General features: G+C 36.7%; 1 protein-coding gene across 3 annotated transcripts in view; it reads left to right on the top strand.

The window, feature by feature from the left end:
* The window catches only part of CNGB3 (cyclic nucleotide gated channel subunit beta 3), a 274,497-nt gene that overhangs the window by 219,650 nt on the left and 33,967 nt on the right, over positions 1 to 20,880 (top strand). For all 3 annotated transcript variants that reach the window (XM_058698489.1, XM_058698488.1, XM_058698490.1), the window contains one exon: positions 13,521 to 13,604. In XM_058698489.1, coding sequence (XP_058554472.1) covers positions 13,521 to 13,604 — 84 coding nt within the window. The remainder of the gene's footprint in view (positions 1 to 13,520; positions 13,605 to 20,880) is intronic.

Below are 20,880 nucleotides of genomic sequence, written 5' to 3'. Positions count from 1 at the left end.
CAGTACCATACTGTCTTGATGATTACAGCTTTGTAGTATAGCTTGAAATCTGGGATTGTGATGCCTCCTGCTTTGGTTTTCTTTTTCAATATTGCTTTGGCTATTCGGGGTCTTTTGTGGTTCCATACAAATTTTAGGATTATTTGCTCTAGCTCTGTGAAGAATGCTGGCATTATTTTGATAGGGATTGCATTGAATATGTAGATTGCTTTGGGTAGTATTGACATTTTAACAATATTTGTTCTTCCTATCCAGGAGCATGGAATCTTTTTCCATTTTTTTGTTTCTTCTTCAATTTCTTTCATAAGCTTTCTATAATTTTCAGGGTATAGATTTTTCACCTCTTTGGTTAGATTTATCCCTAGGTATTTTATGGTTTTTGGTGCAACTGTAAATGGGATTGATTCCTTGATTTCTCTTTCTGTCACTTCATTGTTGGTGTATAGGAATGCAACCGATTTCTGTGCGTTGATTTTATATCCTACCACTTTGCTGAATTCATGAATCAATTCTAGCAGTTTTTTGGTGGAATCTTTTGGGTTTTCCATATAGAGTATCATGAGATGACTTCTTCTTTAGAAGCCACTCTCTCCTAATTGCGGTCAGAAAAGAGTTTTTCAGGCTCTTCTTGAATTAATTTAAATGTAATTAAACTCTGTAGCTTTATGTCTTTGCTACTATGCACACAATTTCCCATTTATGAATGTACCTTGGCAATGAGTGACAGACAAGACCCAAATTAGCTCTGGATTGGTCTGACAATCAGAGAATTGTTCCTAACCATGTCTTCTGTCACAAATGCTTTGGATTTAGAGTTTTTAGATGGCCAAATTCAAATTTAGAAGCTTTTGTGGGGGGGGGGGGGAATGAATAACAAAGAAATTTTTAACTTTTTGAGCATCTTTAATTTTACTACTTTCTCCTCTTCTTAATGCAATGTACTGCATGTAAACTTTTCTCATTAACATTTAATTATGTGTGTGGCATGGCACTGATTTATCTATTTGATTATCTGTTCATTCGGAAGATATTTGTTAAGTTCCTACCATGTTCCAGGCATCATTTTAGCCACTTTGTTGAATAAATACTTGCTACATGGAGCCTAAATCCCAAAGAGGAAAATAAAAAATAAATATGAAATATGTTTTGAGGTGATAATTCTATGAACAAAATTAAGCAGACTAAGGCGGATGAGGAGGGTACTGGTCAATAAAGGCTGCTCTGATAAAGTACAATGGAGTATTTAAGCAAAGGACTACAGGAGGCAAGGAAATGAGCCATGCAGATATTGGAGGAGGGAAAGGAGGGATGGGCAGAAAGGCAATATTACAGGAGAATAGACAAGATGAAGCCCTGAGCCAGCAACATCCTGAAAGGGGGCCAGGGTAGCTGAAGCAAGGGCACAGTGATAGAAAGCAAGAATAGTCCGAGGAGAATAAAAGAAAGGGAGGTCAAGGGGGACGGTAAGTTAATAGAGGATCTTGGAAGCTGTAGGATAGACCTTGGATTGTACTGTGAGATGCAAAAACCACTGAAGACCTTAGGCAGAAAGTGACCTATTTAAGATCAGTTTGAAGGGATCGTCTCTCCTATAATGTGGATAATAGACCATGGAAGCAAATGTGGAAGCAGGGAGGCCACATAGGGTTTACTGCAACCATCCATAGAAGACAGGATAGAGACCAGATCCAGAGTAGTAGGAGTAGAATTGTTGGGAAGTGGCCAAATATTGGATATATTCAAAGGAAGAGGCCCAAGTTTTTGCTGTTGATTGTGTGAAGGGAGAGAGAGACAGAGACAGGGAGAGAAAGGAAGCAAAGCTGACTCCATGGATTTAAGCCTGAGGAACATGAAGAACAAATATATCATTTGCAAAATAAGAAGTTTTGGAATAAGTGAAGGGTGAGGGTGTTAGAAATGGCCTCTGTTTTGGGATGTGTTTGTTTGAGGTGGGAGTTAGACCTCCAGATGAAATGTCATGTAGCCAGTTTGATAAATAAATCTGAGTTCAGGGGAGATATCCAAGCTGAAGTAATAAATTTGTGCATATTAACATATTGATGTATTTCAAGCCATGGGACTGGATGTGATCCCCTAGGTTGAAAAGTGTAGACAGAAAGGAAGATGTAATCCAGACAGAAACATATGCCTTGAAAATACGTAATCAACACCATTGGGGACAAAATGAAGAAGCAGAAGCTGTATGGTAAAATGGTTGGGCAGAGTCACTGCCAGTGTTAGGCTCACCTCAGCTCCATAGGATACTAGAGTTAAGTCTGTATCCTAGGACTCTTTTCTTGATATATCCTTCTAGATTTCCATCCAGATTTTGGTGAAGATATAAACCATGTGATTTTAAAATTGGCAGATGACACAAAGTAAGAAGGAACAGTTTAAAATGTGTTAGATTATAGGGGCGTCTGGGTGACTCCATCAGATGAGCATCCTGCTTCAGCACAGGTCATGATCTTGCAGTTCATGGGTTTGAGCCCCACATCAGGCTTTACACTGATAATGCAGAGCCTGCTTCGGATTCTTTTTCTCTCCCTCTCTCTCTGCCCCTTCAGCACTCTCTCTCTGCCCCTTCAGCACTCTCTCTCTCTCTCTCTCTCTCAAAATAAATAAATAAACTTTAATAAAATAAAATGTGTTATATTAAAAAACTAAAAATTAACTGAATACTTTGAAACAATGAGCAAAACCAAGATTAACTTCAACAGCATAAAAGTAAAGTTCCAAATTTAGACTTAAAATTGAAATATTACACATATAAAAGAGCCGTAGCTAGTTTCACAACATTTTTTTTACACCTGGGCATTTTTGCTGACCTCAAACTCTGTATAAATCAACAGAGTTATGTATTATAATGTTATAATACATGTTTGTATTTGGTATAATGCTATACCAAACATAATTTGGTTTTCTTGATTATTTTAACTACATCTGGATTAACCTATAACATTGCAAATAACCCATTTTAAGAACTTTTACAAGGTAGATAAGCTAAGAGTTACTGGTAAGAGGTAGGAGTTGAATAGTGAACCAAGGAAATAGTGAGAAGATGATCTTAAAAATAATATTATTTTATGAGAATACAAATCAAATCAACAGTTGCTTCTAGTGGGGAGCAGGGATGAAGATACTGACTAGGAAGAGGCATAAGGGGACCTTGTGGGGTGAAATTTTTTGTCTTGCTATGGAAGCTACAGTGTGTTCATTTGTCAAAACTGATTCAACTGTCTCTTAAAATTTGTATATTTTACTTCTTATACATTATGCTTCCATTAAAAAAAGAATAATTGCCCCAAACAAAAATGTTTAGTTATGGGATGTTTAGTTATGGGAAAAAAATAAATTCAAGAGGAGCAGAGTTTACATATATTAAAGTCACTTATATGGATAAGGAATGAGACTTACTCTATATTGTTTAGCAAAATAACACTCAACTGTAAACTCCATTTCTGAGCAACAGGCCCTGTACAGAGAAGTAAAACCTCTTGGAGAGCAAGCTTGGTCCTAATAGTCTTGATACTCACTGGACACAGCACAGTTTTAGACAGAGAATAGCTACTTAGCAAGGAAGGGAGGGAGGGGCAGTGGGGAGAGAGAAGGGGTGTGGGGAGGAGAAGAAGCACTGGGGCCAACTACTGAGATTATATGAAAGTAGTTTTCTAGTTGGAAAGTAATTTCTAATTTCTAGTGAGACTCCCACAGTGGAAGCTCCAGTGAAGTAGAAGCATCATGGAATGTGTACAAACAGAGTTTTCTGATCTTCTATCAGGGAAACTGGGAGAGAGATGCCTCCATTGGTTAGCAAGTTCAACTAAGTAAATGGTTTTCAAGCTGCAGATTACAAACCACTGGGGGGATCATGAATTCAGTTAAAGGAGTCACAACAAGCATGTAAAATAGAAGAGAAAATATCAGAGTACTTCACACATAAGTAAGGGTAGGTATTATATTATGAAATGTTTGTTTCTTTTATTTAGCTTTAAATGCACATATATATGGGGTCCTGGGTGGTTCAGTCAGTTAAGCATCCAACTCTTAATATCAGCTCAGGTCTTGATCTCAGGGTTGTGAGTTCAAACCCCACATCTGTGCTGGACATGATGCCTACTTTAAAAATAAAAGAAAATAGGGATACCTGGGTGGCTCAGTCAGTTAAGTGTCTTAGTTTCAGCTCAAGTCATGATCTCATGGTTCATGTAATCAAGACCTGCATTGGGCCCCTCACTGACAGCATGCAGCCTGCTTAAGATTCTCTCTCTCCCTCTCTCTGCGCCTCCCCTGCTCATGCTCTCTCTCTCTTAAAACAAATAAATAAACTTTTTTTAATAAAATAAAGTAAATTAAATTAAAGCACATATAAATATGTGTATACTGAGCTCAACATAAATATCTGTGTTACTATAGGGTATGGTCAAAAAAGATATGAAAGCCATGAAGCTAAATTATTTTAATAGCATTTTAAAATGTTATAAAACTCTCAGGGCACCTGGGTGGCTCAGTTGGATAAGCCTCTCACTTCAGCTCAGGTCATAATCTCACAGTTCATGAGTTCAAGCCCCACATTGGGCTTTCTACTGTCAGCGCAAAGCTCACTTTAGATCTTCCGTCTCCCTCTCTCTCTGCCCCTCCTCTCCAAAAAATAAATAAACATTTCTTAAATGTTATAAAATTCTCTATACCTTAATGACTAGCTTAATTGAGAATAAGTAACATAATTGTCTCTCTTTTAAAAATAAAACAAAACCTTTAAATTATGTACCAATGACTTTTATGGGATTATCTCTAATTTGGAAAATTATCAGTTTTTAGCCTCAGAGTTTTTTCTGAGGCTAACATATGTTTTTTTTAATCCATAAAATCAGCAAAATCTGATCGAGAAAAAAAGGTTAAATCTTCACATCTTACTAATGTTGTATATAAACTTAGATTCATTCTTTCCTGACATTTCCATTAAAAATTCATTTTCTTGGGGCGCCTGGGTGGCGCAGTCGGTTAAGCGTCCGACTTCAGCCAGGTCACGATCTCGCGGTCCGTGAGTTTGAGCCCCGCGTCAGGCTCTGGGCTGATGGCTCGGAGCCTGGAGCCTGTTTCCGATTCTGTGTCTCCCTCTCTCTCTGCCCCTCCCCCGTTCATGCTCTGTCTCTCTCTGTCCCAAAAATAAAAAAAATAAATAAATAAATAAATAAAAAAATTCATTTTCTTCCAGAAAGAACCCATTTCCACTTATATTTCTGTTAAGTAAAAAAGGTTATTTTTTTCTAAAGCTAAATGAAGTAGAAAATGAATAGGTATGGGATTTTTCTAAATTTATTTTCATGAAGGCAGTCTTAGTAGTTTATACAAATTTGTTATTTTTCTTAAGGCGAAAATAGGCTGAATGGTAATCCTACATCTTACCTCATAAATTATACCCAACTGAGTCTGGTGTTGCTTCTATCAGTTACATACATTCGCAGAGTATCACCTATGCTCTCTGGCTGAGTGCACAATGGAGAGAACATTTGAAGTATGTGTGTGCAAAAGATGCTTAGGAGTCTACAGGGTGAGGAAGTGGAAGCTCCTGGGCAGGAGCCTTCTTATTATCACAAGCATGGGAAATTATAACCTGTTTACAGAATAAGAAGTTACGGCCAGTGCATAGGATGATAACGAAAGATGAATCTAGAAAGGTCAGTGAAGCCTGTAGGTAGTGTGGGCCCAATCCTATAAGGAAAGAAAGCTAGAAAGCAGAAAACTGACAGTGTAGATTTCAGTTTTACAAAGACAAGAAATGGAACTACACTGAATAGACCAGAATATCCAAGAGTAACAAAGAAAGATGACTGTCAACTGTTGAAAACCTCCATACCTTGAATTCTTCCTGAAAGTGAATTTTCCATATCTTTAAAAGGCAGGCCAACAGAAAGAGAGAGAAAAAGAGACAGAGAAAAAAGAGAGAGAGATCTGGCACCAAGATTGGAGGCTAGCAGGCATGTTTTGTGCATTTTCAATCTTCCAGATTAGAGGAAATAAAAAGTATTTGAAAATCATTTAACTTACGAAGATTTATTTTAAGATGCCTTAAGGGATATTTTAAGTTTGTTTCTTGGGCCTTCAGTCAAAATTTTCATATGGACTTTTCTCCATTTTGTAAATTTGACAATGGATACAGATCTAGTAGAAATTGTTTGCAGGGAATGATTCTATGCTAAATAACCTTGCTTCGAGTTTTTTCAAAAGACATGTATCTGTTGCTTTAATTTTATATTATATTCAAATTTCTTTAAAACTGCAAAAAGCACAAATGTGCTTATATTCCTTTCCTTTTAGCCTTGTGAAATTTGTTTACATATTAGTGGAACAGTGAGTGTTGTAATGCTTTAGCAAAAGTAATATAATAATGGAGTATTATAAATCATAATATGAACAACATTACATGAAAATTGTCCATACTTTTTTTGATCCTTCAATCTCATTACTGTTACCATAAACCTTGCTATACCCAATTCTTTCATGGCCTCTACATTAGTCAGGATATTCCAGAGAAATAGAACCAATAAGATATGCAGAGAGAGAGAGAGAGAGAGAGAGAGAGAGAGAGAGAGAGATTTATTGTAAGAAACTAGCTAATATAATCATCAGGGTTGGTAACTTCAAAACCTGCAGGGCAAGCTAGCAGGCTGGAGACCATGAGAAGAGTTAATGGTGCAGCTCAAGTCCAAAAATAGTCTGGAAACACAATTCTGTCTTCCTCAGAAGACTTCAGTCTTGTTTTTCTCTTAACGCCTTCAACTGATTGGATAAGTCACACCCATATAATGGAGTATACCACACTTTACTCAAAACCTAATGATTTAAATATTAATCTCATCCAAAAAATATCTTCACAGTAACATTTGGTGTTTGACTATATATCTGAGAAGTCCATGGCCTAGCCAAATTGACACATAAAATTAACCATCAGGGTCCCCAAGCACTGTCAGAACTATATGTAATATAATCAAGTCAAAGATAAGAAACCAAGCTATTGCTAATGCCAAATTTGAAAATTGATACATGTGTCTTCTCAAAAATAATAATAGCTTCTGTTATTGAGTTCTGACTGTGTACGGTTCTGTATTATCTGCTTCTGTCAATTAATTCTCAGAACACACCTCCAACAAATGTTTTATTAGTATCTCCATTTTACAGAAAGCGCAAATTACTTACCTGAGGCCATAGATCTCAAAGCAATAAGAGAGGGTTTGAACACAGATTTTTTTTACCCCACAGTCTAGGAACTTAACCCATTTATGATGCTGGTTTTCAATTCCCCAGCAACCTTAGTTGGATAAGTGTAAGATGCTGAGGAACCAGAGAAATTTTTCCTAGGGGCAAAAAACAATGCTAGCTCATGGCAATTCTTCAGCAATTTCACAGAATTAGTATTAGCACATCAATTTCACACCCAGATACCTAAATTCACACACACTTTCCTATCCTCCTACTAAGAAAAAACCCTGAATCTCATGTGGTTCTTTTTTCTCTCAGTCAAGGCAAATAGAATGAGAGTAACAGGATTTTACTAAAACTTTGCTTCAATCAGTTGTGGCTAATTAGTAAGATTTGCTTCTTCTACATGGTGTTTTCAGAGTTTCTAAAGAGCTTAGAGATGAATAGTCATAATATTTTTTAAAATTTTTTCACAAAAATGGCTCTCTTCCCTGCAGATTGCATGTTATTACAGCCCAAGCTCAAGTATTAAGCTAATAAGGAACACATCATTTCTATAAGGTTGGGCAGTTTTCTCTACTTTCTTATGATCTATTATTTTGATTACGATTTTTAAATATCTTTTATCAAATAAAATGCTAGGGAAATCACATTTTGCCTCTACCGCTAAATTACCATCAATCAGAGAGAATTTAATAAAAGTTCTATTGCTCCACCTAGTGGTCAGAATTTAAATCTTATCTCTTCGAAACAGAGCTTCACAGTAAGAAATCAGGGATCCAAAGATACCAAAATGAGAATGTAGGCACCACCAGTCTGTCAAGGAAAGCACACCGTTTCTCACTATCTGCTGCTAAAGTAAAACTGCAGAACTGATCCCAAACAGGACACCTCACTGGGACCCATGATTCATTGTGATTATGAGGCAAGCGAGCCTGGAAAGGCTTTGGCTTCAGGGGTAGGAAAGATGCAGGGGAAGAGTTTTCTATGAGAGTGACAGACTGAGTCAGGAACAGAATGGAAATGACACCATTATTTCTACCAATCACACGGACCCCACAGTAGTAACATCCTAAGCAGTTACGCCACCACATATTTTTTCTGAAGGGTTTCAAATCAGAGCATTACAATTAGACTTACTACATTTCATTTTTTTTAAGCTATATTTTTACCCTGGTGGTATCAGTAATAAGGTATTGTTGCTAGACTTTTTAAAGTATTTTCAACAATGAGATTATGACCCAGATGAATTCCATTCAACTATACACCCTGAACAGTTCCTCTGTCTAAAACATTAGTGGGGCACTCCAGATACTATACCCCTATATTCCTTAGTCTCCAGTGACTCTCAATAAGGTGGGGAAATTCTAAATAATAACGCCCTTGGTTGTGCAATGATGAAGTGACTCAAAACATGAAATGCTTATATCAATTCCTGCCACATAGTAAATTCTGTTGTTATTATTACCATATTACTAACTGAAAAATAAAACTGATTCAATCACACATGAGTTTCTACACTGGTAAAATCATCTTCTTCATGTGGCCCTGCTTGAACATAGGAAGATGGATTGGATTTATCCACAGGGTTTCACTCAACTTGTGACTTTCCCACTTTGACTATGTGATACTGAAGCTCAGAAAAAATATAATTATTGTCAGTTCTCAAGGAACACTTGATGGACGTGACCTTTACAAGTGTTTGCAAATATTGAGCATAGGGTTGGGTCCAACATGACTTAGAACTCAAAAAGTTATGACATAGTAACTTGCAAATTATTATCACATTTGACTTCATTGCTTCCAACAGCTGCCAATAAGTACATGACTGGCATAGTCAATAGCATGGGCAACTGGATTTAGAACTCCCTGCTCTACACATATCACCCATCACTTGCTTAATAGGAATGGAGTCTAAGATGGGACAAAGCATTTCCTTTTATAATAAATAAGTCTGAGCTGAGAAAAGCCCAAGGAAGACTATTGTTTATACTTAAGGATGACTTAGAGTCACAGTGAGTTATAAATTACTGATAACATCTTAAGTTCTGTTTCAAAGAACTTAAGCAGGAATAAGCCCAGAACTGGAGGCATCCTACAGGACTGAGAAAGTAGTCATTCCAAAAATAAATGTTACCAACTTTTCAGTTGTGTTCAGAGCTTACCATTATTAAAAGAACTTTCTGGGTACAGGAAACACCATCTAATCTATATGTTATATTTTAAATAAAATAAAAATAGAATTTCTCTTAACTCTGTCCAGATCTCCAGAATCTTTATTCAAATCTGTGGCACATATTCATATAGCACTGAATTTCCCATTGTTGCAAATGGAATAATCTCTAACAACTTCGTTTTATACATCAGCCCATCTTTATTTAGTGCTTAGCATGCCCCAAATACTGGTGAGACATTGGGGGTACAAAAGTGAATAATACACATATCCAGTCCTCAGTTGCTCAGAAGATAGATTTAAAAGACAACAACAACACACACACACACTGGTGATTCTCTTTCTCTGACATCTATTGCATGTGTGACCTTAAGGAAATAGTCAATAGACTTCCTGAGCCTCCGTCCCTTCATCAATAACCAGGAGTAATAACAAATTAATTAATGCCAGACATCACAAGAAGGTTGAAAGAATAAAACCAGTAAAGATAAGAAAATAGTAAAATTTAATACAAACGTTATTAATATAATGTTAATGTTGATACTTATACAGATACTCTTACTTTATAGAAAAAAGTACATTTATGAAACAATGACTGTGCTCTCACTTCCAGTAAATCAGAAAATTTCTTAATGGCTTCTATAAAAGAAATGGAGCTGCCATTACAAAGAAAGAAAACAGTAGCCCTGGGATGTAACTCTTTTTATACACAATAGTGGAGCAAAGTGTATCCCAAGAAAATAATCATTTTCAAAGGGTGGGGATAATTGTTCTCATATACATAAACTATAACAACTTCATAATGCAAATTTCATTAGCTACGTCTAAGTACAGATGAGAAGGACCTAGTTCTAGATCACAGCGGCCCCAAGGCCAGTGGCACCTGTCCATGAAGCAATTAGGAAACACAATCACTTCATTGATAAAACGTAAACTGTAAGTTTTTATTACATACAGCTGCTATGTTCCGTTTACATAAATTGATACATATTCTATGCAAATGTGTTAATAAATATTCATATTTATAACAGTTCAGATGTTTTTCTTTGAGGAAATCGAAACTATAAGCTAAAAGTTATTCTTGTAAGCACTTGCACATTTCGACTGAGGAAAGCAATAATTGTTTGCTTATCTATTTTAGAGCTTATCTCCTAGTTTGGTCTAACACTTTCATGGATTGGGTTTCCTTTATTAGTGCTTTCTGCCTGTGAGCTAACCTGAAGGATAGAAAGAAAAGATGAAATGTATTCCTCCTCAAAGGACATTCTGTTCCTACAAACAATCTCAGGATGTGTGCTTTACTTTATTTTCATTAAAATTAATAAAAGTCAAGCTGACATCTCATCCATTCTTCTCCCCAATTCCATTCTCCTCCCCTTCCCAGAGGTGGCCATTAGGATGATTTCAAGGGTATCCATCTAATCCTCATTTTTATAATTTTACTTTATATAAACATCAAGGTCTATTTTGTGTAACTTTCTCATAGCTGGAGTCATATTGAATATATTCTACACCTTACTTTTGTGTGCAGCTCACATTTTTTGTCGAGTTCAATCATATCTGTACATACAGAGATCTGAATTATTTATTTTAACCACTGTATGGTAATCCAACTTACAAATCTTCAACATTTTTATCTGTCCACAGATTGGCATTATATTGTTTCCAATTTTTCCAGTACTGAAAAAAATACTGCACACACATCTCTGTGCATTTATAGAACAAGAATTATGGTTATAGGAAAACATTTAAAATCATTAGTAACTCCTATGAATATTATTTAGTACAGCTGGGAATTTTCATCAAAGTTCATTCCAGTAGGAATTTCTCAAGGAATGAAAACTTAATTTTGGCCTAAAATTATAATTAGGATTGTAAAACTTAATGCCAAAATATTCAAATTGCACATATGAAAATAAATGTAAGTGGATTTGTTTAGATCTTCTATTTCTGATTATTTACAGTGTTATTCTTCTCCATGAATAAGAATAATTGAGAGTTAGCTCCATTGCAATGATACTCCAAACATGTTTAAGCTTAAGAACTTTGAAATATATTTCTAATGAATTTTCTCTAAAACATCAAGAACATGAACTTTCTTTAGTGGGAGAGATCCTAAGATGAATCCAAAGTTTGTATGTGTTTTTAAGACTTCTGAGTGATCAGAACACCAATTTACAAAATGAAATTACTCTGAACCAATGACAGCTTTAAAACAAATCAGGTATATGAGCCATATATTTAGATAATTTTTACTAAAAACAAAATAAGCACAATATTTAGAAAGAAATTAATGTTTGTCATTTGCTTTAGCAAATATGATAACCTGAGACATGGTAGGAATAAAACAAATATAAATAAAAATCATATACCTTGCACAAAAAAATACATAACATGGTAAGAAAAGGCAAATTTTCCTTTACATATAAAAACCTTTCTGTGTTTTTGCAAATACAAATTATACTCCTCTTCAACTGACTCAAATTGTGCTATCCATATGAGCAACTTCTTGATGTTTCCCTACCCTCATAATCCCCACTCCCGGGAAGTTGTAATTGCCCCTCCTTTTAAAAGTTTTATAGATATTTAACTGGAATGTCTTATAACATGATTCACTTCGATCATCAATAACAGCTTTTCTGTTTACTTAAAACATCATCCCAACTAGCTTACTCTCTTTCATCTTTCATAGCTCCAAGGGCATGTAAAAAAGCTTGCTCATAGCAGCTTTTCATCAATTTTTGTTGGGCTGTATTAAGGTATTCTTGTCGGCCTTGGCCTTTTTTTCTATCCTGGATAACCAAAAGCTATACTTTCCCACATAAGTTTTTAAAAATTCTAACTTCACATTCATTTGAATGCTCCTCACCAATGGCTACGTGAAGATACTTCAATCATAAATTATTAACTTTCCTTATCATTCAGCAAACCCAGTGTCTAAATTTCAGATGGATCTAGGTCAGGTGTTTGCTACTGAAGTCATTATGGAAAACTCGTGATTGCTAAAAGAATGATCATCCAATCCACAAATTGGGAGTACGCCCTTTGTGTCTCCTCCTCATTCCTCTGCTACTGACTATGACTAGTTTTCTGCAAAATAATAGTTTCCCTAAGGGATGGTCAGGACCAATCACAAAAGGAAAGCAGCTATGAGAGAAAAATAAATAACAATATTTGGCAAAAGCAAAAGATTCAAAATCACTATGTAAAAACATTTTTGAAGCATCTGTCAATTCTTCTTTGCCTTATCATAATAGATAAATTATAATTTTTTTAATGTTTATTTATTTTGAGAAAGAGCACAAGTGGCAGAGAGGGAGAGAGAATCCTAAGCAGGCTCCACATTGTTAATGCACAGCCTGGTTGTGGGGCTCAGTCTCACAAACTGTGCAATCATGACCTGAGCTGATATCAAGAGTCAGATGCTTAAACCGATTGAGCCACCCAAGTGTCCCAATAAATTATAATTCTCTGGGCACACCACAAATCTAGACACATATCTTAACAAGTCAAATTCGTCTCTTACACTATTAAAGTGGATATGAACATCATTCACTCAATAGGTACTGCTTTTGTATCTATTATATACAGATACTCTGCCTTTAAGAAGATAAATAAGTTGGTAAAGACAGACATAGAAGCCTTGACAGTTAAATAATAATACTTAACAAAAGTATTAAAGATGTTATAGAAAATAAAAATATTCAGATTTTGATTTTTATCTGTCAATCTTAGTATTAACCAATTATTATCGCTTATATTATCTTAATCATTAATATCCATCATTAGTTAATCATTATGTTAAGTTTTACATGACTAAAATTTTATCATTGTGAATTAGTACCCATTTAACAGGTTAGGAAACTGAGGACATTAGAGATTCCATAGCAATAGGTAGTGGAGACAAGATTAGAACCCAAATCTATCTGACCAGGGATCCAAAGTCTTGCATTCAAACTATTGGGTTGGTTTTTTTTCCAAATTTTAGGTCAAAACAAATCCACATTCATTGGCAATTAATATTTTAGTGTTAACACAATCTTTATTACTATTTATTTTCATATCCTTTTAAAGTTATTTGGAATGTTGTCTTTGTAGCTGTGTCTGTAAAAATTATTTTTCTTTTTGTTATTTTTTTCTTTAGGGTTGTGATACACAAATGATAAATGACATGTTGCTAAGATTGAAATCCACTGTTTATTTACCTGGTGACTTTGTCTGCAAAAAGGTGAGTGTGTGCTATCTTTCAAATGCACAAATAGTAAATAAGTGCATTTAAGGGGTTCAGACATAGGTCAAGAGCTTAGTTTAAACAGAATCTCCAGGCTGAATTCCATAGTATAGGAATAATTACGATACACAGTTTTATAAAAGAAGAATGTTCTCTCAGAGTTCAAAATGGAACAAGACAATATGGATTTCATTACTTATAGGGTATAAGTGTGGGTAGTGTGAAAAGTTGCTTTGTATAAATGTAAATCAATAGCCACACCCCATTAATGCCAAATATTTAAAGTGGAGAAAAAAGCTATAGAAGTGAAAGGTGATTCTGCCTTTTTTATGTCTTCAGCAAGATATCAGTTACCTCCATTTCGCTCACCCAATTAATGGATAATTAATGCCACATTCTTTTCAATTTTACTATGATTTTTATGATTGCAAAAGTAATACATGCTCGTTATTTTTAAAATGGAAAACACATAAAAACATAAAGACAAAAATTCCACCACCCAGAAATAACCACTATTCATATATTCCAACCTATCTTTTTATACTGATTGATGTAGATAAATATTCTGTTATAAAATTGACATCATACAGGGGCGCCTGGGTGGCTCAGTTGGTTAAGCGTCCGACTTCAGCTCAGGTCATGATCTCACGGTCAGGTCCTTGGGTTCGAGCCCCACGTCAGGCTCTGTGCTGTCAGTTCAGAGCCTGGAGCTTGCTTCAAATTTTGTGTCTCCCTCTCTCTCTGCCCCTCCCCCACTCATGCTGTCTCTATCAAAAAATGAATAAATGTTAAAAAAAAATTTTTTAAGATCTTTTTTTTTTCAATATATGAAGTTTATTGTCAAATTGGTTTCCATACAACACCCAGTGCTCATCCCAAAAGATGCTGTCTTCAATACCCATCACCCACACTCCCCTCCCTCCCACCCCCGATCAACCCTCAGTTTGTTCTCAGTTTTTAACAGTCTCTTATGCTTTGGCTCTCTCCCACTCTAACCTCTTTTTTTTTTTCCTTCCCCTCCCCCATGGGTTTCTGTTAAGTTTCTCAGGATCCACATAAGAGTGAAAACATATGGTATCTGTCTTTCTCTGTATGGCTTATTTCACTTAGCATCACATTCTCCAGTTCCATCCACGTTGCTACAAAGGGCCATATTTCATTCTTTCTCATTGCCACGTAGTATTTCATTGTGTATATAAACCACAATTTCTTTATCCATTCATCAGTTGATGGACATTTAGGCTCTTTCCATAATTTGGCTATTGTTGAGAGTGCTGCTATAAACATTGGGGTACAAGTGCCCCTATGCATCAGCACTCCTGTATCCCTTGGGTAAATGCCTAGCAGTGCTACTGCTGGGTCATAGGGTAGGTCTATTTTTAATTTTTTGAGGAACCTCCACACTGTGTTCCAGAGTGGCTGCACCAGTTTGCATTCCCACCAACAGTGCAAGAGGGTTCCCATTTCTCCACATCCTCGCCAGCATCTATAGTCTCCTGATTTGTTCATTTTGGCCACTCTGACTGGCATGAGGTGATATCTGAGTGTGGTTTTGATTTGTATTTCCCTGATACGGAGCGACGTTGAACATCTTTTCATGTGCCTGTTGGCCATCCGGATGTCTTCTGCAGAGAAGTGTCTATTCATGTTTTCTGCCCATTTCTTCACTGGGTTATTTGTTTTTCGGGTGTGGAGTTTGGTGAGCTCTTTATAGATTTTGGATACTAGCCCTTTGTCCGATATGTCATTTGCAAATATCTTTTCCCATTCCGTTGGTTGCCTTTTAGTTTTGTTGGTTGTTTCCTTTGCTGTGCAGAAGCTTTTTATCTTCATAAGGTCCCAGTAATTCATTTTTGCTTTTAATTCCCTTGCCTTTGGGGATGTGTCGAGTAAGAGATTGCTACGGCTGAGGTCAGAGAGGTCTTTTCCTGCTTTCTCCTCTAAGGTTTTGATGGTTTCCTGTCTCGCATTCAGGTCCTTTATCCATTTTGAATTTATTTTTGTGAATGGTGTGAGAAAGTGGTCTAGTTTCAACCTTCTACATGTCCAGTTCTCCCAGCACCATTTGTTAAAGGGACTGTCTTTTTTCCATTGGATGTTCTTTCCTGCTTTGTCAAAGATCAGTTGGCCATACGTTTGTGGGTCTAGTTCTGGGGTTTCTATTCTATTCCATTGGTCTATGTGTCTGTTTTGTGCCAATACCATGCTGTCTTGATGATTACAGCTTTGTAGTAGAGGCTAAAGTCTGGGATTGTGATGCCTCCTGCTTTGGTCTTCTTCTTCAAAATTACTTTGGCTACTCGGGGCCTTTTGTGGTTCCATATGAATTTTAGGATTGCTTGTTCTAGTTTTGAGAAGAATGCTGGTGCAATTTTGATTGGGATTGCATCGAATGTGTAGATAGCTTTAGGTAGTGTTGACATTTTGACAATATTTATTCTTCCAATCCATGAGCAGGGAATGTCTTTCCATTTATTTATATCTTCTTCAATTACCTTCATAAGCTTTCTATAGTTTTCAGCATACAGATCTTTTACATCTTTGGTTAGATTTATTCCTAGGTATTTTATGCTTCTTGGTGCAATTGTGAATAGGATCAGTTTCTTTATTTGTCTTTCTGTTGCTTCATTGTTAGTGTATAAGAATGCAACTGATTTCTGTACATTGATTCTGTATCCTGCGACTTTACTGAATTCATGTATCAGTTCTAGCAGACTTTTGGTGGAGTCTGTCGGATTTTCCATGTATAATATCATGTCATCTGCAAAAAGCGAAAGCTTGACTTCATCTTTGCCAATTTTGATGCCTTTGATTTCCTTTTATTGTCTGATTGCTGATGCTAGAACTTCCAACACTATGTTAAACAACAGCGGTGAGAGTGGGCATCCCTGTCGTGTTCCTGATCTCAGGGAAAAAGCTCTCAGTTTTTCCCCATTGAGGATGATGTTAGCTGTGGACTTTTCATAAATGGCTTTTATGTTAAAGATCTTCTTTAATTGACATCATGCTGCATTTATGTTTTGTCATGTAATTGTATATCATATGAACATTTTATTTACTATTCAGTAATCTTCTACAACCTCATTTTTAAAGCTACATAATATTATACTCTATGAATATATTCTAATCAACTTTCAAATGTTTGCTATTATAAATAACTCTACAGTGAACATTTTTGCACGTCCCTGATTTCTAACTTAAGGGAGAAGAGAAGGAATGCTGGCTTTGGATTTTATATCTTGAGAGACTAAATCAGTGGTGAAATCAATAATAAATATAAAAAGTAGAGAAGGATGAGCAGTTTAAAGAAATGAAAAATGATCCAAAACCCTGGACAGTTCACAAGCAAGTGAGAGTGAGAAGCATTTATGTCATTCTAAAATAATTTATTAAGTGCTATAGTAGACATAAGCACAAAGTGTTATAGGACACAGAGTAGGGACACTGGTCCCACTAGGATACTGACAACATTTCCTGGAGAAGATGGTATTTAAGCCAATTCCTAAAAAAATGAATTTACATAAACCAAGAGAAAGAAGAAATAAGCATTCCAGATAAAGGAAAGAATTATCATGAGCTAAGGCAGAAAGAAAAAACCTCTCTACCGAGGAAGTGCAGAGAACTACAATAAGTCAAAAGTTAGAACACATTAGTATCATTTATTCAAAAAACTCAAAAACTGTTTTTTAGCACTATGAGCCAGGCACCATGCTGAGTACTCGGTATAATCAACAGCAAGAAAGATGGTTCTTGTTCTCCAGGGACTTACAGTCTGGTGCAGGGCTTTTCAATTCAGTATACACAGAATTTACTGAAATTAGAAGTCTGGGCTCTATACCAAACAATTCAGTGTATCAGAATGGAACCCACATATCAGTATTTTTAAAAGCTCCCAGATGATTCTAAAATGCAGCCAAAGTTGAGAATCACTGGCCTGATGGAAGATATAAACAATGAACAAGTGAAATAAAATCAAATGTATAACGGTGAAATGTGCTCACTTCAGTGGAGGAGTTAAGATGGCAGAGCAGTAGGAGGACCTTATGCCTGCCTCATCCCTCAAACACAGCTACTTAATTATCAAATCATTCTGAACACCGAGGAAATTGATCTGAGGACTGAGAACAAACTGCACAACTAGAGAGAGAAAAGAGGCCACGTCGTGGAAGGTAGGAGGTGCAGTGATGTGATTTGGAAAAGAAAACAATTGCAGATGTGCAGAGGGAAAACAGCCCTGATCACAGAGAGAGGAGAGAGAGAGAGAGAGAGAGAGAGAGAGAGAGAGAGAGGAAGAGAAAGCAGCACACGGGATTGTACAGAAAAAAAAAAAACTTCCCCAAAACCACTGACTAGGCTGATTATCACAAGTTTTTATAAGCAGCAGACCTGAAAGTCTAAAGTTTTAGAAATCTGCACCATTGCTAGGGTCAAGCCTGGCAGGTGTAGTGGTGCTCCTGTGGACAAGGAGAGAAGAGTCCTGGGAGTGGACAGTGTGCTCTGAGGATCCCCTGGGTCACACTGGAATAGACAGTTCCCCTCCCTGGAATGCATTTGGGACAGGCAGTACTGCCTCTCAGGGGACAAAAGAGCTGGTGGGTGCCATTGAGTTACTCCATTCATTAGCATACAAGCAGAGACTCCTCTGTTGACAGCTAACCCGGATGCCAGTTTTATACTTTACCATAAAATCCAAACCCCTGCACAGTCATGCGACTGCTTTTCTGGGACAAACTGCACCAGCCAAAGCATGGTGAGACCATCCCCCAGGGGATCAGTGCAGGCCCATGCTGCACTGGGTCCCTAAAATGGTGTTTTGAAGCTCAGCCACGCACCTGAGATAAAACACAGGAGCATTGCACTACCAGGCAGGCAGAAGGCACAGACACAGACAGGATGAAGACAGGGATCAGACAGAAGCCTCAGACTCAAGAAGGGAGATTGTTCACTCTTCTGTGAGGGTTGTCTGAGGAGCAATGGGCACAAACTCTGCTCTCTGGGGAAAAGAGTGGGCTGATGCCATTTTTCACACCTCCCATCATCACAACAGAGCTTGAGCCTCTTACACCAAGCTCTATCTCCCTGTGCTCTGCAACTCCTTTATTTTTAAGTTTATTTACTTATTTTTATAGAGAGACAGAGCAAGCGAGGGAGGGACAGAGAGAGGAAGAGAGAGAATCTCAGCAGTCTCCCCACTGTCAATGAGAAGCTGGACTCAGGGCTTGAACTCATCAACCATGAAATCATGACCTGAGCCAAATGCAGGTGGCTTTTTTAATCAGTCAAGGAAGGAACAACAGCAAAGAAAACACAACCTCCACCCCCCATTATCCTCCTCCATGCATGCACTAGCTCTATTGATCATACAGTGCTGCACAGCTTCAGCTCTAGTGGAAATAGGACCAGAAAAAGGCTTTTCTAATACACAAAACATGGAGATGTAGACAAAATGCCAAGATGGAGGAATTCATCCCGAAAGAAGGAACAAAAAGAGTCAAAGCCAGGGAGCTAATCAAAATAGACATAATAAGTAATATGCCTGAACAAGAATTTAAACAGCAATCATAAGGATACTAGCTGGGCTTGAGAAAAGGGTAGAATAAACCAGAGAGACCCTTACTGCAGAGATAAAAGACCTAAAAACTAATCAGGTCAAAAGGAAAAATGTTATAACCAAGATGCAAAACTGACTGGAGGTAATGACAAGGATGGAAGAAGTAGAGGAATGAATAAGTGATTTCTGTAAAATTATGGAAAATAATGTACCTGAAAAGAAGAGGGAAAGAAAAATATTAGATCATAAATGTAGTCTTAGAGAACTCAGCAACTTCATTAAGCATAGTAACATTCTCACCATAGGAGTCCCAGAAAAAGAAGAGAGGGAAGGGGGGCAAAAAGGTTTATTTGAGCAAATTATAGCTGAAAAATTCCCTAATATGGGGAAAGAAATAGACATTCAAATCCAGGAGGCCCAGAGAACTCCCATCAAAATCAACAAAAGTTGACCAACACCAAGATATATCATAGTAAAATTTGCAAAATACAGAGATAAGGAAAGAATCCTGAGAGCAATAAGGGAATAGAAATTCCAAACCTACGAGGGAAGACAGATCAGGTCCACACTAGATCTCTTCACAGAAACCTGGCGGGCCAGAAGAGAGCGACATGATATATTCAACATGCTGAATGGGAAAAATATGCAGCCAAGAATACTTTATCCAGCAAGGCTGTCATTCAAAATAGAAGGAGAGATAAAGAGTTTCCTAGACAAAAACTAAAGGAGTTCATGACCACTAAACCAGCCCTGCAAGAAATATTAAAGGGGACTCTTTGAATGGGAAAGAACAAAAGCTACAAAGACTAGAAAAGAACAGATAAAATCTCCAGAAATAATGACTTTACAGGTTACATTCATATTTATCAATAATTATATGGAGTGAATTAGACATTAAGACAAAGATTGTAACAAGAGATGAAGAATGGCACTATACCATAAAAAAGGGGACAATCCAACAAGAAGACATAACAATTGTAAATATTTATGCCCCCTACTGGAAAGAACCAAAATAAATCAATCAATAAATAACAAACATAAAGAAACTTACTGAAAATAATACAATAATAGTGGGGGACTTTAACACCCGCACTTACAGCAATGGACAGAACATCTAAGCAGAAAATCAACAAGGAACAATGGATTTGAATGACACACTGGACCAGATGGATTTAGCAGATATATTCAGAATACTAAAGCAGCAGAATACACATTCTTCTTGTGTGCACATGGAACATTCTCCAGAATAGATCACATACTGGGTCACAAATCAGGCCTCAGCAAGTACAAAAATATCAGGATCATACCATGCATATTTTCAGACCACAACACTGAAACTAGAAGGCAATCACAAGAAAAATTTGGAAAGACCACAAATACATGGAGGTTAAAGAACATCCTACTAAAGAATGAATGGGTTAACCGGGAAACTAAAGAAGAAATAAAAAATACGTGGAAACAGCTAAAAATGAAAACATGACAATCTAAAACCTTCAGGATGGAGCAAAGGCACAGCTAAGAGAGAAGTATATTGCAATATAGGCCTACCTCAAAAGCAAGAAATATCTCAAATACACAACCTAACCTTACACCTAAAGGAGACAGAAAAGGAACACCAAATAAAGCCTAACACCAGCAGAAGGGAAATAATAAAGGTTAGAGCAGAAATAAATGATATAGAAACAAACCGGCAAACAAAAAAACAGTGGAACAGATCAATGA

Source organism: Neofelis nebulosa, chromosome 14, assembly GCF_028018385.1.
Source record: "Neofelis nebulosa isolate mNeoNeb1 chromosome 14, mNeoNeb1.pri, whole genome shotgun sequence".
Taxonomy (NCBI): domain Eukaryota; kingdom Metazoa; phylum Chordata; class Mammalia; order Carnivora; family Felidae; genus Neofelis; species Neofelis nebulosa.
The sequence above is the reverse complement of the archived record's forward strand: the minus strand, read 5'-3'. Positions and strand labels throughout refer to the sequence as shown.